General features: G+C 41.5%; 1 protein-coding gene across 8 annotated transcripts in view; it reads left to right on the top strand.

Moving 5' to 3' along the window:
- asic1c (acid-sensing (proton-gated) ion channel 1c) overlaps positions 1 to 16927 on the top strand; it is a 186918-nt gene that overhangs the window by 168540 nt on the left and 1451 nt on the right. For 4 of the 8 annotated variants that reach the window (XM_054741124.2, XM_015956709.3, XM_054741120.2 and 1 more), the window contains exons 2-10: positions 1492 to 1642; positions 3882 to 4009; positions 8873 to 9023; positions 9113 to 9169; positions 9593 to 9746; positions 9940 to 10031; positions 10341 to 10420; positions 11789 to 11860; positions 16706 to 16758. In XM_054741124.2, the coding sequence (XP_054597099.1) occupies positions 1492 to 1642; positions 3882 to 4009; positions 8873 to 9023; positions 9113 to 9169; positions 9593 to 9746; positions 9940 to 10031; positions 10341 to 10420; positions 11789 to 11860; positions 16706 to 16758 (938 nt within the window). Of the gene's footprint in view, positions 1 to 1491; positions 1643 to 3881; positions 4010 to 6153; positions 6282 to 8872; positions 9024 to 9112; positions 9170 to 9592; positions 9747 to 9939; positions 10032 to 10340; positions 10421 to 11788; positions 11861 to 16705; positions 16759 to 16927 lie in introns of all 8 variants that reach the window. The other 4 variants (XM_015956710.3, XM_015956706.3, XM_015956707.3 and 1 more) reach the window with 3 other exon arrangements.

The raw sequence follows: 16927 nt of genomic DNA, 5'->3' as shown, positions 1-16927 counted from the left end.
TAGATAGTTATGTTAAAATTTGTTTTCCTGAAAAGTTACTGGTGGGTGTCTAAAATCATCTGGCATCAACAAGAACATCCCAGTTTTTAGATTAAGTTGGCTTTAGCAATTACTTTTCAGGTAAAAAATAGTGATAAAAGTAAATAATTAAATTTATTATTGTTTAAGTTAATTTCATGTTCTCGTTATTTTTTTATTTTACAGGCTTCCATTTACTTTAGAGATTCACATTGTTTTTGTCTAAACTACATCAGCTATTGTCCATATTTAATAATTGTTTCTGATTATATTTAGTCACTGAGTTTTTCATGCTGGCTGAACATGAAAATAATTTTCTACACCTATCTCCTGTGTTAGCTTCCAATAGAAAATAGATGGTGAAATGCTAGGATTTGAAAATTCTCACATATCTTTGTCACACTGCGAATGAGCATTCAAAGCATCGCCCATCTTGGCTCACGCCCGCCCACAGGAAGGCTTTTTGGGTTTCTTCTGCAGTGAGGCGAGAGAGAGGAGAGTGTCTTGGTGATAGTGACTTTGCAACATGGCTGAACGCGTTCTGTGAGCCAATCAAAAGCGAGGTGTGTGCATATCATTAATAATAATGAGTAATCCTGCTGTTTTCAGCCCACGTCTGCACAAACAAACATCTACATCTCAGAACAGGAGCATCATAGCTTTTATTTTTAAATGACTAATATGGCATTGATTTACACTAGAGAACACTTCAAATGTGTTGAGTAAATGAGTAAACCACACCTTTAATTTCATTTCAATAAGCCTGTTTATTGAGAACAAAAACCTGAAAATAGTTTTTATGAAATTTATGGTTTAAAAAACTATTTCTGTAGAATTTTCATAGTAAATTGTATATTTGATGTGATTTCAAACTGCTAACTTTGCACTGCACTGCTCAAATGGTTTAAAATGTTAGGATTTATTTATTTAAACCCAACATGGTTTCAATTCTTTTGTGTGGGAATATGAAATAAACAGAAAATGAAAAATGTGCTCTCTTTAAACATTAAAGCAAATAATTGTGTAAATTAGAATAATTACATCAATTCAGAATATTTTATGTTTGTTTATCTTTATGTGAGGCAGCCTGCAGTGAACTGTTGAGCTTTATTGGAGTTGGTTAAATCCCATTTAAGAGTTTTTGATGTGATCAGAGATTTTATTACTTTTGGATATTTCATATTAAATGGTGGCAAAATAGTATTTTCACTCTAAGTCACTTGGGGGACATTTGAAGAGAAATTGGATAAAGATTGATAGCTGGTGCTGCTGCCGCTGCTCATTCCTGAAATCTGAGCCAGGTGCTTGTTTACTGCCAGTGCAGGTTTCTCTGATAACCAAAAATCCTCTGCAGGGTTATCCTGTTCTCCACGGTCTCATGCTGATGTGTAAAAAATCTGCACACAGCTGGCTATTCCTTTGAGGGTTTATATATTTACACCCTTTACCTGTTTTGTTGTTGTTTATTTGCAGATTTACACGCGTTACGGGAAATGCTACACCTTCAACTCAGGGCTGGACGGCAACCCGTTGCTGACTACGTTAAAAGGCGGCACAGGGAACGGCTTGGAGATCATGTTGGACATCCAGCAGGACGAATATCTGCCAGTTTGGGGGGAAACAGGTCAGTGACGCCTTCAACACAACCTTTTTAGTAAGAAGTTATAATATTTTATGGGAATCTCTCCATCTTGTAGAAATCCCAACAAAATTTTATCCTTTATGTAAAGGCCAATTTTACTGAGAAACTGTTTTTTACTTGTTCTTTTTGAAATGTGATCGTCACTGAGTTTAACATGCAGGCTATATGTGAAAATAGTCTTCCACCGCTATTTCCTGCATTAGAAGCAGACAGAAAACAGATTGGGAAATGCTCAGATTAGAAAAGCCAGGGACACTAGCACATCACGCTGTAAATTTTGTCTTTTATGGACTTGCCCACCTCGCCTCACTACGGGGATGGCTGTTGTAGATTTAGCTTCCAGGAGAGAGCTTTAATCAGTTGCCAAAAGTGAAGCCAACACAGAAGTGACAATAGTTGCAGCTCTTCCCAAATCCACTAGGGGCTAGCTCCAGAAAGGAGCAAGTTCCCATTGACTCCCATGTTAAAAATATCAGCTTCACAGCAGAAATAAACATGCTAACAGCCTGGTACAAAAACACTTTAGGTTTACTAAGTCACGTTTACAGTCATGACAACTCTAAGGAGATTTATTTGTAATTCATCCATTTTGATGTAATTTAAGATAGAAATTGTGAATACTTAGGTGTGGTCGATGAGCCGTCTGTGCTAGCACTAGCGACTTCCTTCCTGCTTGCTCCAGGGAAGGAATCAGCCTCGGCCTCATGTTAAGTGTTACAACCTAGAAGCCAGAGGGTAGCATAGTCACTCAGCTGCGGTTTTCTTGCTAAAAGCGCCCGCCAACCTCTGTTAGCTTTGGTTAGCTCAGTTAGCTCGTATCAGCGCAGAGTTTGTTGGTTGTCAATCAGCTGCCCCCAATTGTAAATGTATGTATTTTTCGGGAGTGATGACACAGCCAAGAGGACGGTGCTATTGGGCTTCAGTTCATTTTTCTAGAAACCTATAGGTAACGATGCAGAGGGTGTGTTCATCTTATTTACTGCAATGCCCTTCTAACTGATCTTCCTGGCTGTACTGTGAGACCTCTTCAAATGGTCCAGAACGCAGCGGCGCGTCTGGTCTTCAATCAGCCAAAGAGAGCACACGTCACCCCTCTGTTCACTGAGCTCCACTGGCTACCGCTAGCTGCACGCATCAAATTCAAATTGCTAACACTAGCATACAAAGTCTGAGATGGTACGGCTCCCATCTACCTGAATCTTCTTGCAAAGGCTTACGTCTCGGCTTGGCCGCTCTGGTCATCACAGGGTCGACGGCTAGCAGTGCCTACACCACGCTCAGGACAATCCAGACTCTTCTCATGCATCGTTCCACAAATGTGGAATGACCTTCCAAGCACTACCAGAACTGGGGCTTCCTTTTCAATTTTCAAGAAACTCCTGAAGACCATGCTCTTCAGAGAGCATCTTCTTAACTAGCACCCTCCCTGCACCCGTCCCCCCTCTCTACTGTCCACCCCTTGTTCCCTCCTCTCCATGATTGATGTCAAGTTGTTGTTGTTATTGTTGTTGTTAGCCTCAAGGGCATCATGCCGATTATCACTTGTAAGTCGCTTTGGACAAAAGCGTCTGCAAAATACATAAACATAAACATATTAATGGTCCTTTGTCTCGAGTAACCGTTAGAGTTAGCAGCATGACATAACTTCTTCAGGCTTGTTATTTGTGGAGGTAAAAGCAAATGGAGTCAGTTGTAAAGTGGTGTTGCTGTTAGCCAATCAGAGGCAAGATGCCCAAACATCAGGAAGTAAGACACCAAATCCTGCTGTTTTCTGCTTACCTCTCATCTGGCTCACTTCTAGCTCTTGAAACAGGAGCACCAGAGCTTTTTTCCCCACAAGTCATTCATTTATACTGAAGACCGCTGCAAATGTGTTGGAAAAATTACTGAACTTGGTCTTTTAATCATGGGGATAAACTTTAAAGCAAAATAAAAAAAAATACTATCATGTTTAAGTAAATAATCATGATATGTGTCCCCGGGTGTTTTACTGACATCAGATATAAAACATTGCTCTCACTGACAAATTGTTTCCTGTTTACTCTGTACAACATCACCCTCGGTCAGTGCATTCATAAACTTAACATCATGTAATAACTCTAGTTGTAAATTTAAACATCTCTATTATACTTCCACCAATAGACATTTAACGTCCCAAAGACCAGCTTCATTCAGATGGCCGCACTTGTTGTCACATGTTCTTGGCGTGCTGTATCCACAGATGAGACATCCTACGAAGCAGGCATCAAGGTTCAGATCCACAGCCAGGACGAGCCGCCCTTCATTGACCAGCTGGGATTTGGTGTGGCTCCTGGTTTTCAAACTTTTGTGTCATGTCAGCAGCAACTGGTACAGAATGATCGGCCTTCGACATTGACCTCTTCCTGCTCTGCTTCATTCAGTGTTTGTTCCATAAAAGCCCTGCCTCAGCCAGCATCTATTATCTTTCTTTTTGTCACAGTGCGTGGAGCAAAATCAGATTTACTTTGTGTGGGAAGAGTGGAGTAAATATGGTGTCTGTTAAACGAAACTGAGGAATAAAAGCAGAAATGAGCCCAGAAATTATTCAGTGCAAGCGTGTTTTGCCTCTCAAAACCTGAAACACTCTAGACCTGACAGCCATAACACCTCAGTTTGAGTCCTGATATTACTGTGGTTAAAATTAGAATGCAGCTTTTTGACAACTCTGGAAATTGTCTCCAGTGGTGCATTCAGACTGAATTCACACAACGACATGATCATTCAGAGCATATTGATGGGTTAAAAATAAGCTTATCCAAACTGACCCACATCCAAAGCAGACTGTTGCTGCGTTATTTTGCATTCATGTGTTTAAGTACACATGTAAAGAAAATCCTGCAGGAATTGACCTGTGGATGCACTGGAAACGGAAATGCTACATTTTACTGCTGCTGGTGCAAAATCATGCAAATAACCAGATATTTTTAGTAAATTTGATTTATTTTCTGTGCAAAATTGACAGCAGTGCAAAAGTGCATAAGATATTTGCCAGTATTATAACTATTAAGGAATTATGAATGTTGCAGCCTTTTTCAGATCACAACACACTTTGATCTTAGCTGTTTGTTTCGTCAGTCCTGATAAATGTAAATGCTATTTCTCAGTAAAAAGGCAGTTCACAAAGCTATCTGCAGTTGGTAAAATGATAATTATTTATCACTTTTACTCAGAAACACACTTTGAAAAATCCTTTAAATTCTGAATAGTTCTTTAAAAATGTCTTAATTAGCATTTTTTTTAGAGCCATATCTGAATTCTGGGATTTCTGGAGGGAAAAACTGTGCATCTGCCATGGAGTATTTTTTTAACAAATTACTTTTATTCTAGCAGCTCTAAAAATAATTTTGAGCACATTTTCTGGTGAAAGCAAAAATCTACGGTATGATTTAACGGCACAAAATTATATGAAGGAAAAAGCCCGTGGCAGGTTTGTTGACTGCTGAGAATTTGCAGCACCAACGGTGACTCCACCGCCGTCACTGAAGGATGAAAAGTAATAGCAATAGTAAAACCTGAATTGATCGAAAAGACCTCATGGAAAGTCATAACAGCGAGCTTGCATGGATTTCCCATTTAGATCTAATGGAAGTGTGGAGCTTTCGCGTGGTGTTGCCAAAGAAATCACATTCAGATTTTTTATTAGGTTTTTCAAAGATTAGCCTACGAAACAAACAATTTTGTTTGAATTTTTAGACAAATCCAGGGACAGAAAAGAGAAATGTGAAAATATAAAAGGTAATAAGAGCTTTGCTGGCAGGATTTTAGGTTTTGAAAGGATTATAATGATTACAATCGAGTGTATTTCTGTATTGAGCTACGGGCTCATTAGGATTTCTAACACATAATCTGTTCTGGTGAAATAATGAATATGTGAGCTGCAAATCTAATTAATTTCTTAAGCAATTAATGGAGCTAGATTTGAATGATTTTGCTCTGAAAGGTAATCAACATGGTCGCTTCATCAGCATGATCTAAGTGATGAAAAAGCTTGGTTGCAGCAGAATAGCATGGGATGATTGAGACAGACACTGGGACACCACAAAAAGATGACAAATGAAATTTCTGGCTAAACGGATCTCGTTCTTGAGTTGTTGTTCTTTTCATGAAACTTCCAATTTTTCCATCATTCAGCCATCGTTAAACAAAAGAGTCGGATCTATTTATCACCATCATAAAGTTTCCTTCTGAAGATCACGATATAAGAACAGCTCGTACTGTCCTTGGAGCTCAGTGTAGTCACAGAATCAAATGCTTACACGTTTTATTCATGAGTTTCTTTTGTCAGTGATGTCTGATTTAAATTTATTTTTAGCAGCTAAATGGTAAAATGCAAATTCTGCTTATTTATCATGAGGCCACAGTTTAACTCTCCCAACAACGTGTTTGTTTGGCGGAGCGATGTTGGTTATCCTTTTTATTTTGATAATGATCAGGGCTGTGTCTCATCCCCCCCACCCCACCCCACCCCTTAGATGAGACGTCCTATGAGGCCGGCATAAAGGTGCAGCTTCATTCCCAGTCAGAGCCTCCCTTCCTCCATGAGCTGGGCTTTGGGGTCGCCCCCGGCTTCCAAACATTCGTTTCTACCCAAGAGCAGAGGGTAGCGTACAGTATGTGTGACTGGGCCTGCTGCATGCTACAAACACCTGTATTGTTACGATGCTACAGTCTTGCTGAGTTCCTCACATTTTATCCGCTGGTTTTACTCCACCCCCACCCCCCCACCCAAGGAATGGCTCTGCCCCCACCCCTCTTGTGTGTGGCTGCAGTGTGTTTTCCTTGTCGTCTTCATTGAGTTCATCAGTATTAGTAGTTATTTGTTTAAGCAGACTATCCGACTCTGTCTGGTTAGGTTTTATCCCCTCGTTTCTTTGAGAGCATCCTTTTCTTTTTGCTTTTATGTCTCAGCAGAGCAATCCATCGGATCCCTGAATGATATCATTTGAAAGGATCAGGCAGTGTGATTCAATAGAGTTTATCATCCATAGAGAGTCTGACCTCACATCGGGCCTTTCTCTCCCGTTTATGTCCACAGAGGCGAGTCTGCGGGTTAGAAAGGGACTTCAATAAAAGCTTAATCATGTTTGCCAGTTTAAATCCACTCTGTCAACGAGTTGGTTAAATCTCTGTCACTCTTCATCGACTAAATGATCACCGGATTGTTGGCTTCAGCCTGGTTAGAGCCGGTGGCGACAACACATTTCTTCTGTGATGTAGAAATGAGCCTTTACCGGCTAGTTGGAGCTGCAATTAGGAGCTGCTTCAAATACAAAATACTTAAGCATCGCTGGCCTTCATGGACAATTTGTTTTCTTTTGCCATGAAATGAATATTATGTGCTGAATAAACAGCTGCAAAGAAGACATTAAAAGTCCAGTTAGTGGTTAGAGGTCAGTTTGTTGCATGCATAAAAAGAAGTTCTGAATGAAAACACACACACACACACTGCCCATTTTATTGGGTACACCTTGCTAGGACGAGGTTGGACCTCCTTTTTCCTTAATCCTCCGTGACACAGATTCAACAAGGTACTGGAAACGTTCCTCAGATACTTTGGTCTATATTAACACGATAGCATCAGCAGTTGCTGCAGATGTGTCGGCTGCACATCCATGATGCAAGTCTCCCGTTCCACCACATCCCAAAGATGCTCTATTGGACTGCGATCTGGTGGCTGTAGAGGCCATTTGAGTACAGCAAACTCGTTGTCATGTTCAAGAAACCAGTCTGAGATGATTTGAGCTTTATGACATGGAACATTATCCTGCTGGAAGTAGCCATCAGAAGATGGGTACACTGTGGTCATAAAGGCATGGACATGGTCAGCAACAATACTCAGGTAGGCTGTGGTGTTGCAACGATGATCAGTTAGTACTCAGGGGCCCAAAGTGCACCAAGAAAATGTCCCCCACACCATTACACCACCACCACCAACCTGAACCATTGATACAAGGCAAGATAGATCCATGCTTTCATGTTGTTGACACCAAATTCTGACCCTACCATCCGAATGTTGCAGCGGAAATTGAGACTCATCAGACCAGGCAACATTTTTCCAATCTTCTATTGTCCAGTTATGGTGAGCTGAATTGTAGCCTCAGTTTCCTTTTCTTAGCTGACAGGAGTGGCACCCGGTGTCTTCTGCTGCTGTAGCCCATCTGCCTTAAGGTTCGATGTGTTGTGCGTTCAGAGATGCAGTCCTGCATACCTTGGTTGTGACGAGTGGTTTATTTGAGTTACTGTTGCCTTTTAACATCTTGAACCAGTCTGGCCATTCTCCTTTGACCTCTGGTATCCACAAGGCATTTTCACCCGCAGCACTGCTGCTCACTGGATGTTTTCCCTTTTTCAGACCATCCTCTGTAAACCCTAGAGATGGTTGTGCACAACAATCCCAGAAGATCATCAGTTTCTGAAATGCTCAGAGCAGCCTGTCTGGCATCAACAACCATGCCACGTTCAAAGTCACTTATAACACCGTTCTTCCCCATTCTGAAGCTCAGTTTGAACTGCAGCGAATCATCTTGACCATGTCATCATGCCTAAATGCACTCAGTTGCCACCATGTGATTGGCTGAATAGTAATTTGCATAATGAGCAGTTGGACAGGTGTACCCAATAGGGTGGCATTGAGTGTTTGTGTGTCAAATTAAGTTAAATTTTCCATAGTTTTTGTCATATTTTAATGATCTTTTGAATGAGCAAAATAATTTAACCATTTTTATCGAATGTAAGAGGCTAAAGCGGATTGTTCTGAAGTAAACACATGAACGTTTTAATATACAACTTGAAAATCAACATTTGATACCTTTTAAAGGTGCATGAGTCATAAAAATTGTCCATTGGTTGTGGTGTCCTGTCTGAATCTACCAGGTTCCTGTTCCCAGGCCTGTCTCCATTCCCATGGTACTCTGCTTCCTGCCAGGGACTAGACCTGCATCAGTAATGTTCTGCATGGCGTCTGCTTGCTGCTACACATAAGCGATAATGTTGTTCTGACTGGACATGCTGTGCCACGTTTTAGTCTCTGTGTAAAAGCATCTGTTTTATGATTTGTTGTGAGCGTGTGTTTGTTTCAGCTTGTCCTTTTTTATACTTCTGCTGCACTGGGCTTTGCATTTTGTCTTTTTGTTAGGTGTAATCCTTGCAAGCTGACATACTGAGGGAAGACATGCTGTTTTGCTCTTTCAGCTTCAGTACCTCCCACCGCCTTGGGGAGATTGCAAGTCCACTCCGATAGACTCTGAATTCTTCTCCACGTACAGCATCACTGCGTGCCGCATTGACTGTGAAACTCGCTACCTGCTGGAGAACTGCAACTGCAGGATGGTTCACATGCCGGGTATGAACTCACACTCATGAGAAGCAGCTTTCTTGTTGTCCTACATGCTGATTCTCTGCTGATTCTCTTCTGGAAATCCTTTCAAACAGGGACTTCAACAGTTTGCACACCTGAGCAGTATAAAGAGTGCGCTGACCCAGCTCTAGGTGAGCCCACACACACTTTCTCGAGCTCGGCTTAAAATTTTACACTTTTTAAAACAATTATCAACACTTAATCAGAAGTTCAGCAGCACTGCCAGGCATTAGATAGTGCTTTTATTAGCTTCAGCTTGAAATGACTTTGAGATCAGATAGTGCTGAAAAATAGTGTTATAATTCCATTATGGAGATTTTTGATGTGACTGCTTCACCGGCCTCAAACAAATCCCACCAGTTTTATTTTTCTCTGCTGTGTTATTATTATGGGCTTCGGTCATTATTTGCTTTCATGGAAAGTGAACGATGGCAGCGAGTACGTTTCTCTTTCGTGTAGCGATATTTTTAGCTAAAACTGAACCGAGAGCCGCTGTGTGCAGGTTTGTTTTATTCCTCCTGGAAATATTTCTAAACGACTTTGATCATCCACAGACTTTTTGGTAGAGAAAGACAACGATTACTGTGTGTGTCAGACCCCCTGCAACATGACTCGCTATGGCAAGGAGCTGTCCATGGTTAAGATCCCCAGTAAGGCATCTGCTAAGTATCTGGCTAAGAAATTCAACAAAACAGAGCAATATATTGGGTAAGTATGAATTAGTTTCAGTCAGTTGTTTAGTTGTTTTTCTGTAGATGAACTGACCTGAGTCTCCATCGTTCACCTTCAATGCAACAATAATGAAACAAAATGACCAGAGGAAAGTGAATTGTCTTTTAGGGTTTCTAGCTCCACAGGAAGTAATGCATGCTGGCTGTGCTCTCGTCTGTCTTCTTTGCAGAGATAATATATTGGTGTTGGACATCTTCTTTGAAGCTCTGAATTATGAGAAAATCGAGCAGAAGAAGGCCTATGAGATTGCAGGGCTTCTCGGTAAGAATTTGACTGAATTTGAAAGAGGGATAAAAACATGTATGACTTTGGTATCAGCACTCAGCAGATCCTTGTTCGCTACTTTGAGGGTTCCTCTCTGAACTTGCAGAAAGGAAAAATATAATTTCATAATCTGATGCTCTTGAAAGGGCAGCGAGGTTGGTGCTGATGAGAAGTTGAACCTGCGTGGACACTTTTGAGAATCCTGTTCAGATTTGCTTAAAGATTAGCCGTGACAGCACTGGGAATGGCGTCACCATTGTTCAGTTACTGTACCTGCCTGTATCTTTAATCTCTCTTGTCCTGTAGGTGACATTGGAGGCCAGATGGGGCTGTTCATTGGAGCCAGTGTTCTGACAATACTAGAAATATTTGACTACCTATATGAGGTAATGCTATTGTCCTTTTTTAACAAATAAGAACATACTTTATTTTGTTTTTATTTAAAAATGGAGGCTAAAGCTGTTGAAAATGTTTTATGTACTTTTAAATTTCATTATAAGTCTATGTAATCTGTAACAATTATCCTAATTATGCTTAGTGATTAGGGTTATAGAGCTCAGGATTTTTCTGCTGGTGCCAGTTTTACACATAAACCCTCAAGAGTGATTGAGAATTTGTTCACACCTGCACTCTTAACAGCTAATACTCTTGACTGTGATGCACTCTTAGGTGGAGAGTTAAAAATGCAGCACAACATGACAAATGAAGCCCATAAATGTATTTCTATTTTTTTGTTTTGATATCAGAATTGGATGAATTCATGCAGAGTAGTGTTTCATAGTACTAGTAAAACATGCAATCAAGATAACATTGTAATAATGCAATACTGATCAATTACCGGTACATAAAAGACCAAGTTCACTGAGAAACAGTTTTTTACTTGCTATTTTTTAAATGTATTTGGTCACTCTTAGTTTCACCTACAGGCTGAACGTGAAAACAGTCTTCTGCCTCTATTCCCTGCCATATTTTACCACAGTGGAGCAGCAAAGCTCCAAAGCCTCTTCTAGCTATCAGCTTACGAGTTTCGGTACCCAGTCAGCCAGCCAGCTGTTGGCATTTTTAACATGAGAGTCAATGAGGATTTGCTCACTTCTGGTGTCAGCCCCTAGCAGATGAGGGTGGAACTGCAATTTTGCCACTTCCGTGTTGGGACCAAAGCCAGCAGCCTTAACTGCCCCCTTGGTTATTTGTGAAGATAAAACATCCATGTTGCAGAGCAGGGCTGCACAGTGGTTAGAGCTGTTGCCTTGCAGCAAGAAGGTCCTGGGTTTGCTTCCCGGCCTGGGATCTTTCTTCATGGAGTTTGCATGTTCTCCCTGTGCATGCGTGGGTTCTCTCCGGGTACTCCGGCTTCCTCCCACAGTCCAAAAATATGACTGTTAGGTTGATTGGTCTGTCTAAATTGTCCTTAGGTGTGAGTGTGTGTGTGTGCATGACTGTTAGCTCTGTGTCTCTGTGTTGCCCTGCGATGGACTGGCACTTTGTCCAGGGTGTACCCCACCTGATTGCCCATTGACCGCTGGAGATAGGCAATCTCCAGACAAATCACCTGGCATTATTCATATAAAACCCTCATGGAAAAAGTGGCTTATGGAAAAAATGTCAAAATGTGATATCTCAATCCACAAGGTGTAGTGCACCTCATCATCATCAGCGACAAAGCAAATAATAAACTGTTCCATAAAGTTAAATGTCTTCAGCTGTAATCTGGATGATTTGTTAACCAATTCTTAATGTTTTTCTCCATTTAGGTGTTTAAGGATAAGGTTCTGGGTTACTTCATGCGCAAGAAACGACCGCAGCGTTGTCAGAGTGACAATCTGGTAATTATTTTAGTCTCCCAGAATGCATCTGACTGAATAAAATTATGATGAGGAGCTCAGGAAGATGAATAAGAAGCCTGCTTAGACTTGGAATGCTTTTATCCGACAGCATCAGAGAGCGAGCAAAGCCACAACATCGCTATTATGTCAAAACGAGTTCTTTTTTTAGAAAATGACACAAAGCCCAGGTTTTCTGTTTGTAATATAAGCAACATAATAATAGTTACACCCATCCAAAGCAGATAAATGAACAATTTGACTGTGAAAGTTTCATGGATTAATTACAAAGAAGTTCAATTATGTTCTGCACTTTGACCTCAATCACAGGCAAACTATGACATTTTTTTAATTGTACTCTCATTTTCAGAAGTTAAAGTCCTTATGTCGTCATTCGAATCCCTTTATGGTGTTCCCAGAGTAGCTTTCTCAATGTCAGCCAATCTTTTGATGAAAGCATTAAAATCTGTTGTTGCTCCTTTGTTTCACACCCTGACACTGGTAGAAAGATGCAGAACAGAGTCACCAGAGAGAAGAAGAATCACGAGTTTTTTAAAACCATTAACGCAGTAAAACTGATTCATTTTATGAAACAAACGTGAGACGTTTCAGCCTAAATCACAGCAGCTTGTTGAACTCGGTTATTTCAATCAATCAATCAATCAAAGCTTTATTTATAAAGTGCCTTCCGCAACCCTGTCAGGAAGCCCAAGACGCACAGCATCCAAAGGCACCTCCGCCTCCCTCTGACGGTTGTTTAAGATTTCCACGGGGCTGTTAGAAGGGATTTATTGCAGAAACGCACCTTTTTAATGTTAGCAGTCGGCATCTGTTCAGCACACGCAGCAGAAATAAACCCAAAACATAACAGGGTACAGCAGATTATCAGATTATAGCAGCAGAGATATGACTCAAGTCGGTATTTGGAAATAAAACATTTGCAGTCACATTGTAAACTCATGTTTATAGATTTTGTTATTCCTATTGTCAGATTAATTCCTTTCTGCTTATGATCCATTCAGCAAAGGTGCAGAATCACAAACTAGGAACACGAATCTGTACTTGTTTTCTGTTGCACAAGACATTTTTGTGCCTTGAGGTTTTGTGGAGCGGTATAAAGGTCTTTGGGTTAAATCACAATCAGGACTTTTGTGTGTGGAGTTTGCTTGTTGTCATTCTGCATGTGCTGGGGTTTTCTCCCTCAGTCTAAGGTTAGTTGGTGATTTACCTTTACAATAAGAATGTGTGTGCTAATCTGGGATTGGCTCCAGCACCCACACTTTTCAGTCCTAAAGTAGATTTGGCAGGTTTAGAAAATGTCTGAATGAATGAGTGAGCTATCATTCTTGATTGTTTAGGAGAAATGCAAACAGTGTAATTTGTGTCAAAACGGTGGAAAAAAGGAGATATTTCTTCATTTTTCCAATTTATTCCCCATTTGTTTGTGTGGGCATTTTGCTGTTGCATGCTTGATTGCCTCCAGTTCCAAAGCCACTGGCAATAAAAATAAAATATTGTGGAAAATGTAAATTGTCATTTACAGTGGGACGATTGTAAAAAATAATAGCCTTTTAAAGAAGGATTAATTTTTTAATTAAATGGGTCACACACATGTTTATTTTTTATTTAAATTTTTTTCAGTTTTGGGTTTACTGTTCTGTTTCATTCATGTCAAATGTTCACTTACCAGAGATTTACCTCCTGTACTTGTTTAACTGTCCGTCATCATCGTGCAAAAGGTTTGTCTATCCATTCAGAAAGTCCTGTTACTGATGATCCGCGAACACTTAAATAATATTTAAGACAGAATTACATTTTACTTCTTAAAAAATCCCAATCAGAAAAGGTGAAGCCTAAACATTTAGTGCGTCCGGCAATGTCATCAGCAGTAAGTTGTTGATCGTGGGATTTTCACCCATTGTTTCTAGAAAAGGCTTCATATTATTATCTCTGGTTGCTTAAATGTGCTTTTTCAATTAATATCCTCATATTTACATCAATATCAAGATCAGAGGATTGCTCTCCATTCAGTGAAGGGCAATAATAATTCTATTGTAATAATAATTAATGTTAATAGTGTTTAACCTTTTTAATAATGCTTAAACATTCTTTAAGGTTTTTATTTGAATTGAATTCATTTTTATTTGATAGAAAAACTAATGTCCACCTGGTTGATCTGCCAGTTAAAGGGTTAAACTACTTTACTTTTTACAATTCTACATTTATTCAACTAATTTAATGGTCAATATGAAATATGTTCATGAAGATCTTTGCATAAAATCCCTCTCACATCAAGTAATTTTTGCTGTTTTATCATTGGCAGTTTCAGTATCTTCCAGAATGAGTCGTTTCAGGGCTCTGTCACTTTAAAAAAACGGGCTAGAGCTGATCATGCCCACCCATCCACCACTGAGGGTGCTACTAACTGAGAAGCATTAGCTGTTTTTACAGGACCATAGCGTTTGCAAAACAGGATTAGCCGCGGCACCCTGGGGAGGATAAAGGTTGTTTATAAGATCAGACCATGGCGGTAATGTGGCACAATCATGACAGTTTTATAAAAGATTAGGTGACACGTCTTCCAGTGAGGAAGCAGAGTCTGGGGACTTTGGGTTGGCCTCTCAAATCTCTGGTGCTGAGGTCACTGAGGTGGTTAAAAGCTCCTTTGTGGCAAGGCTCCAGGGGTGGATGAGATCTGCCCGGAGTTCCTTAAGGCTCTGGATGTTGTGGGGCTGTGTTGGCTGACGCGGCTCTGCAATATCGCGTGGACATCGGGGGCAGTCCCACTGGACTGGCAGACCGGGGTGGTGGTCCCCTTATTTTAAAAGGGGGACCGCAGGCTGTGTTCCAACTACAGGGGGATCACACTCCAGAGCCTTCCTGGTAAGGTCTATTCAGGGGTTCTGGAGAGGAGGGTCCGTCGGATTGTTGAACCTCAGATTCAGGAGGAGCAATGTGGTTTTCGTCCTGGCCGTGGAACACTGGACCAGCTCTATACCCTTAGGGGGATCCTGGCGGGTGCGTGGGAATTTGCCCAACCAGTCTACATGTGTTTTGTGGATTTGGAGAAGGCGTTTGACCGCGTCCCTCGGGGGGCCCTGTGGGGGGGTACTCCGGGAGTATGGGGTACCAGGCCCTCTGATGCGGGCTGTTAGGTCTCTGAATGACCGGTGTCAGAGCTTGGTCCACATTGCCGGCAGTAAGACGGGCTTGTTCCTAGTGAGAGTTGGACTCCGCCAAGGCTGCCCTTTGTCACCGATTCTGTTCATAACCTTTATGGACAGGATTTCTAGGTGCCGCCAAGGTGTGGAGGGCATCCGTTTTGGTGGCCTGAGGATCAGGTCTCTGCTTTTTGCAGATGATGTGGTCCTGTTGGCTTAATCAGAACGTGATATTCAGCTTTCGCTGGAGCAGTTCGCAGCCGAGTGTGAAGCAGCTGGGATGAGAATCAGTTCCTCTAAATCTGAGACCATGGTCTTGATTCGGAAAAGGGTAGAATGCCTTCTCTGGGTCAGGGATGAGGTCCTGCCCCAAGTGGAATAGTTTAAGTATCTCGGGGTCTTGTTCACGAGTGAGGGAAAACTGCAGCATGAGATCAATAGGCAGATTGGTGCTGCATCTGCAGAGATGCGGGCTTTGTACCGGTCTGTCGTGGTGAAGAGAGAGCTGAGTCAGAAGGCGAAGCTCTTGATTTACCGGTCGATCTACGTTCCTACCCTCACCTATGGTCACGAGCTTTGGGTACTGACCGAAAGAACGAGATCACGGATACAAGCGGCCGAAATGAGTTTTCTCTGAAGAGTGGCTGGGCTCTTCCTTAGAGATAGGGTGAGAAGCTCGGTCATTTGGCAGGGGCTCGGAGTAGACCCGCTGCTCCTCCACATCGAGAGGAGCCAGTTGAGATGGCTCGGGCATCTGGTCAGGATGCATCCTGAACGCCTCCCTGGTAAGGTTTTCCGGGCATGTCCAACTGGGAGGAGACCTAAAGGTAGACCCAGGACACCGTGGAGGGACTATGTCTCTCACCTGGCCAGGGAACGCCTTGGGATTCCCCCGGAGGAGCTGGCCCAAGTGGCTGGGGAGAGGGAATTCTGGGCCTCCTCGCCTTAAGCTACTGCCCCCGTGACCCGACTCCGGCATGGTGTGTCCTGTAAAAAGGGCTTTTGATATCTAGGGGGGGTTTGGAGTAGAGCCACTGATCCTACAGAAGCAGCTCTGTCTTGCACGTGAGAGATGATTCTTTTCTCATTTTCCTTTTTGTGACATCACAAACAGGGACAATTTGAATTGGCTTGTTTTAGGCACATAATTCCTAAAACCAAACGCTGACAAAAATGAATGGACAGGCAGCACAAAAGGATGCAGAATTTAACATAATGTGTCCCCTTTAAATAAGTGTTGGAAGTTTTCAGACCCGGGACATACTTCCCATTAATAAGAAAGTAAAATAAAAATAAAACTCTCTTAATAACGTAACGCAGATATGAAAACCTTTTCAGTTCATTTTCTGCTCGTTTAACCTTCCACTGTAACAGGAATTTTTATCATGGGTGTCCAAACATTTGCATTGCCACCATTCTCCATTGTCCATTAGAACTACGCAATTTATCTGTAATTAGTCTGTTTCTTAATTTTCTTTATTGGTCATCACGTCTGACACCAAACTGTGTTTACTCACCCTGCTTATTTAGAAAAAAAAACTTTAAATTTATATTAAAACTGAAGAGGACAGAACCTCTTCTTTATCCCACAGCATTCCCTCAAGAATTAGGCTTCTAACACTTATGTTGTGCTTTATTTCATTTCAGTCACCCTCACCCATCTTTCTTTTCATCATGTCTATTCCAGGAGTTTCCAGAGAACCCAACCAGCCCTGGTGTCACGCCTAATCATGCCCCCAGGTAGCACACCCCCTTGATAATAGATGATCCCTCCCCCGCTGTCCCTCTCGTTCATTCATACTTCAGACCATCTCATATGTTGTTTCCTCAGTGGGTATACATGATCTGGTTGGTAGTGTGTAAAAAAAGGGGTGATTAACAGCTCTGATGAGCATTTTAATATCAATCA

This window comes from Nothobranchius furzeri, chromosome 11, assembly GCF_043380555.1.
Source record: "Nothobranchius furzeri strain GRZ-AD chromosome 11, NfurGRZ-RIMD1, whole genome shotgun sequence".
Lineage (NCBI taxonomy): Eukaryota > Metazoa > Chordata > Actinopteri > Cyprinodontiformes > Nothobranchiidae > Nothobranchius > Nothobranchius furzeri.
This window is presented reverse-complemented; position numbering and strand designations above follow the sequence as displayed.